Source organism: Propithecus coquereli, unplaced genomic scaffold (genome assembly GCF_000956105.1).
Source record: "Propithecus coquereli isolate 6110/MARCELLA unplaced genomic scaffold, Pcoq_1.0 Scaffold202, whole genome shotgun sequence".
Classification (NCBI taxonomy): domain Eukaryota; kingdom Metazoa; phylum Chordata; class Mammalia; order Primates; family Indriidae; genus Propithecus; species Propithecus coquereli.
In genome coordinates this window covers 451,713-456,381 of record NW_012145190.1, presented here as the reverse complement: position 1 = coordinate 456,381, position 4,669 = coordinate 451,713, and the positions used below count along the sequence as shown (strand labels likewise).

General features: G+C 36.2%; 1 protein-coding gene across 1 annotated transcript in view; it reads left to right on the top strand.

Annotated features, from left to right (window-relative positions):
- MS4A13 (membrane-spanning 4-domains, subfamily A, member 13) overlaps positions 1–4,669 on the top strand; it is a 41,375-nt gene that overhangs the window by 14,720 nt on the left and 21,986 nt on the right. Inside the window, exon 2 of the mRNA XM_012643929.1 lies at positions 886–1,026. Coding sequence (XP_012499383.1) covers positions 886–1,026 — 141 coding nt within the window. The remainder of the gene's footprint in view (positions 1–885; positions 1,027–4,669) is intronic.

Genomic DNA, 4,669 nt, shown 5'->3' with positions numbered 1-4,669 from the left:
TTTTAAAATTAGCCAATTGCATTTATATGTTTCATAGACCACTTGCTTTACAAAGAGCTGAAACTCTTGAAACATTAAATAGCTTCCTATTAAAGTTTATATGAAGATAAAAATAATGTATCCTCTGTCATTTTTAAAGTAATTAAAAATGTGATTCAGCATATGAAATATCAATTCTTGTATAAATTCAGAAATAAATTTACTGGGGCATATTTACTGGGATTATCATTATCTTCTTACAAATTAAGGTTGAGCAATAATTCCCCCATATTCTAACTAATCCCTTATCCAGTGAGAAGACCTACTGCAAACAACTCCACCTTGGATATCCTTTGTTTCACTGTGTTGGATTGTACCTCACTCCAGATTACTTGTGAAAAAATCCATACCACGTAGTCCTTGAAGGAAAAGATAAACACATATAAGATTTAAAAAGTGATTCATCCTCAATAAATTACTAATGTACAACAAAATGTCGGATATGTGGTTTCCTGCATCCAAGTAGATTAGTAACTACATTTTTTCTCTCAAGTATGCTCAGTATTCTCCTCTCGTGCCATTATTTATGTATGGAGAGGATAGCCAGTGGTAGAATCAGGCTGTGAACTTTCTTTCTCCACAATTCTCTGTGGGAGCATTGGCCAGAGCAACTATTATTGAAAAATCTGTTCCTCCAAGTATGACTGGTTCCTATTTGGTAAACCTCAGTCTTTCCTGGTTTGGGCATTCTTTCTGGACTAACCAATCCAGGAAATACTTTGTTAAGTACATTGCTATTTTTCTTTCATCTTTTGTAAAGTTTTAAACGTTTCTTATAGTTAACACTTACTGGAATTGTGTTTTAAATTACATGATTTCAGTACTAATAGCATTCTTTTCTCACAGACTATCCAGATTATGATTGGCGTCTTTGAAGTTTTCATGTGGTATCTCCTAATGGTTTTGTATATGGGACAAATTAAAGGAGTCTTTGGAACATACGAACCTATAACTTACAAAGCAGGATGTGCTTTATGGGGAATTTTTGTGAGTAAAATACATACTGATTTAATCACTTAATAAGTAATATTCCTACCAACAGTGGAAGGTAGGGAACAGTTTATAAACAAGGTTTTCAGGAGAATTATGTAACTAAATCCTATGTTGGTAATTTATTCAAAGTCAAATTCTTTTTTCCAACAGATAAGTATTACGTACCTTTAATTTACAAGTGCTATTCCAAGATATAATGGATACAGGAATAAGTACACAATGAGATCCATAGGGTAGATTGTCCCTAGGTATGTGAAAGACAAAGAATCTTAACTGTAATATCCATTAGCATGATTAACTTTCATATTTAAAGTCTTCACTTTAGCCTCCTTGCACAACGAGTCAATACTTATTTTCTAAATTTATCATTACTGGGACTCTTCTGTGGTTTTTAGACAGCCATTAGATGGGCAGAAAACCTGGGGAGTGTGGCACCCTAGAAGCCAAGTGAAGAAATCGTTTAAAACAATGGGGAAAGATCAATGGTATTATGGTTTGTTGTTTTGTCAAATAAGAGGAGGGCTAAGAATTGACCACTGGACTTAGCAGTATCAAGGCCAATAGTAAACATAAGTATCTTCAGTGGAATGGTGAGGCAAAATCCTGATTGGAATTGGTTTAAGAAATACTAGGAAGAGAGGATTTAGAGACAGCAAATACAGATACCTCCTTTAAGCACTTTGCTGTAATGTGGTATAGAGAAATGAAGTGATAGGGAAGTTTGGGATAGAAGAGGATTGGTTTGTTTGTTTCTGTGAGTTAGAATGAATATTATCATATCTTTGTTGAAAGGACTGAACCAGAAGAAAGAAAATTGATGATATGATATAAATGGGGGGAGGATATTGGAATCAAGTATTTGAGTAGGCAAGAGATGATGAATTTTAGTACAAATAGCTAGGAGAATGGACAGGTCATCTCTGTCTGTGGTTCTCAACTAAAGGTGATTTTGCCCCTCAAAGGACATTTCATAATGTCTGGAGATATTTTGGGATTTCACAGCTGATGGTGTGCGTCTAGTGGGCAGAGGCTAAGGATGCTGCTAAATAGCCTAAAATGCATAGCATAGCCCTTCACAAGAAAAGATTATCCAGCTGATTACAAATTGTGTTAAGGTAGGATAACAGGAGAGAAACGCAAAGTAAGAGAGAGAAAAGGCATGTTTTGAAATGATGGGAGATTGTGGAAGTTTTGTTCCAATAGCTTCAAATATCTCAGTTAATTGGCCAGATCATAAGCTGAAAGTGAGGATGGGCAAGTAGATTGGTTGTCTGAGGAGAGAGGGGAGGATATGAAATAGTCATCTAGGAAAAGTGTGAAAGTGCATGGATTATGGAAAAGTAGTTTGATTTTTCATACAGCATTTAAGGACTCACTTGAGGTTTAGGAACATGAGTGTATTGGTATAAGGGAGTATTTGTAATGGTTAACCATGGAATTTAAGTTGATACCAGAGAGAGGAATTTAACAGGTGTCAGAGGGTGTCAGATTACAGATCTAGGTTGGCTCAAAAGATTGTTAGAGTTTTAATACTCTAAGGCATGAGCTAGAAAGATAGCAGGTGGTGGTCAGGGTGGGATACTTGAAATTGAGATGTAAAATGTATAACAAAGACAAGAGAATGAATATGGGAGTGAGTAACTAAGATAGGTCAAGCCCAGGGTGTTAGAAGAATCATACATACATGTATATATTGAAATCACCAAGTATTAAGTGGCGTTGGAGAGGGAATCAAAGAGACAAGAATTAAAATCATCTGGAAAGAGGAATGACCAGGGGGTCAATAGATGACTTCAAACATGAAGGATAGTGGGTGATTGAACCTGATGGCATGTGATCCAAAGCTAGAAGAGATCCAAAGCTACAAGAGAAAGAATAGTTGGAAGCAGCAATAAGGAGCAAGGAAATCACTTAACCCATGCTTAGAACAGATGAAATGAGGGCTGTAGGAGACAAGATGGCTGCCACTTGAGGTGGGGCAAGTGATCAGTAGAGAAAACAATGATCTCTAGGTGATCCCCTGACTTTATGCATACACTGGCTCATAAGTGTCAAAGGATTGCCTTGGGAAAAAAATAGGGGAAAAAGAGCAAATTTTCATACAAAATCCAAATAAATGATGCATGGTTCATAAATGACACATAGCTCATAAATGATGCACCAGCTAGCTCATGAGTGATAAATGATAAACGATGCACTGCCTCATAAATGTCAAAGCATTGCCTTGGAAAATTAGGGGAAAGATAGTGAATTTTCAGACAAAATCCTGATAAATGATGCAGGTCTCTTAGTGTTTAATAATTCATGTTATAAAAACAGCACATTTAACTCCTAGGATAAATTATCTAAAATTTCAGTTAAATGTAATCCAATGCAAAACTTCTCATTTAGGCATAAACTTTGAAAGCCATTTTATGAAGCACATGGTAATCTAGTTAGAAATAATCTAGTTGAAGAGTATTCTAGTTCAAAATTCACAAGATATTTTCACTTTATTTATATTCTAAAATAGTTCTTTTTTCTTTTAGAGACAGGATCTTACTCTGTCACCCAGGCTGGAGTGCAGTGGCCCAATCATAGTTCACTGCAACCTTGAACTCCTGGGCTCAGGCCATCCTCCTGCTTCAGCCTCCCGAGTAGCTGGGACTACAGGCCCACACCACCATACCTGGCAAATTTTTTTGTGTTTTGTAGAGATGGGGTCTCGCTATGTTACTCAGGCTCATCTAGAACTCCTGGCCTCAAATGATCCTCCTGCCTCGGCCTCCCAAAGTGCTGGGATTACAGGCGTGAGCCACTGCAACCTGGCCTATATTCTGAGATAGTTCTTACCTTCACTGCGCGACTCCTTAGAAATCTCAGCTTTTGTTATGGAATGAAGTGCTGAATGTGTAAATTTAAAGTTATCCTTGAGGAGTTTGTAGCTTCAGGTTTGGCCTTTCCACATATGGTATGTCGCATGAATGCTGTTTTTCCAAAAATTAGTATTTGACTTGGATCTTTGCCCAAACCACTAAAACACATAAAAGAAGGAATATTTCAAGAGAATTGTGCAGCCCACCTTCAGATAATATGGGATAGATTTACACTTCTTAGAAATAAAGTTCCTTGACATGAAATAATGGAACCTCTTTTTTTAAAAAACAAAGGCAAAGGCATGAGTAACAACCATTACCTTAATAATGACTATAGTCTCAGCTAAGAGACTGTATATTTTGTATAATCACAATGTAGAATAGACTCTTGGACCATCTTTTCCATATCTTGATATGTACACAGTAATTATAATCAATAGCATCATTTCATTAGGAAGGATAGCATAAGAATTAATAATCGAATGAGTTATATATGAGGTAGCTCACAAACATATAAGCAAACTTGGTTTCTGGTTCAGGACTGCTAAGGCTGTCTTTGGCATATACCACAACCTGAATTCTGCCCACTATCCCGTATGTGTTTCTATCACAAGCGACCTTAATGTTACCTTTCAATTGATTACTGCATGACAGAAACGTGTCCTGACCACTTCTACTTATATTTTTTCCCTTATATTTTGTTACTTTTAGTATTCTAAAAATAATTGACTTAGAAGAGGATTGTTAAAAATACATTTTAAGTTGGCAAGCATTATCAATGA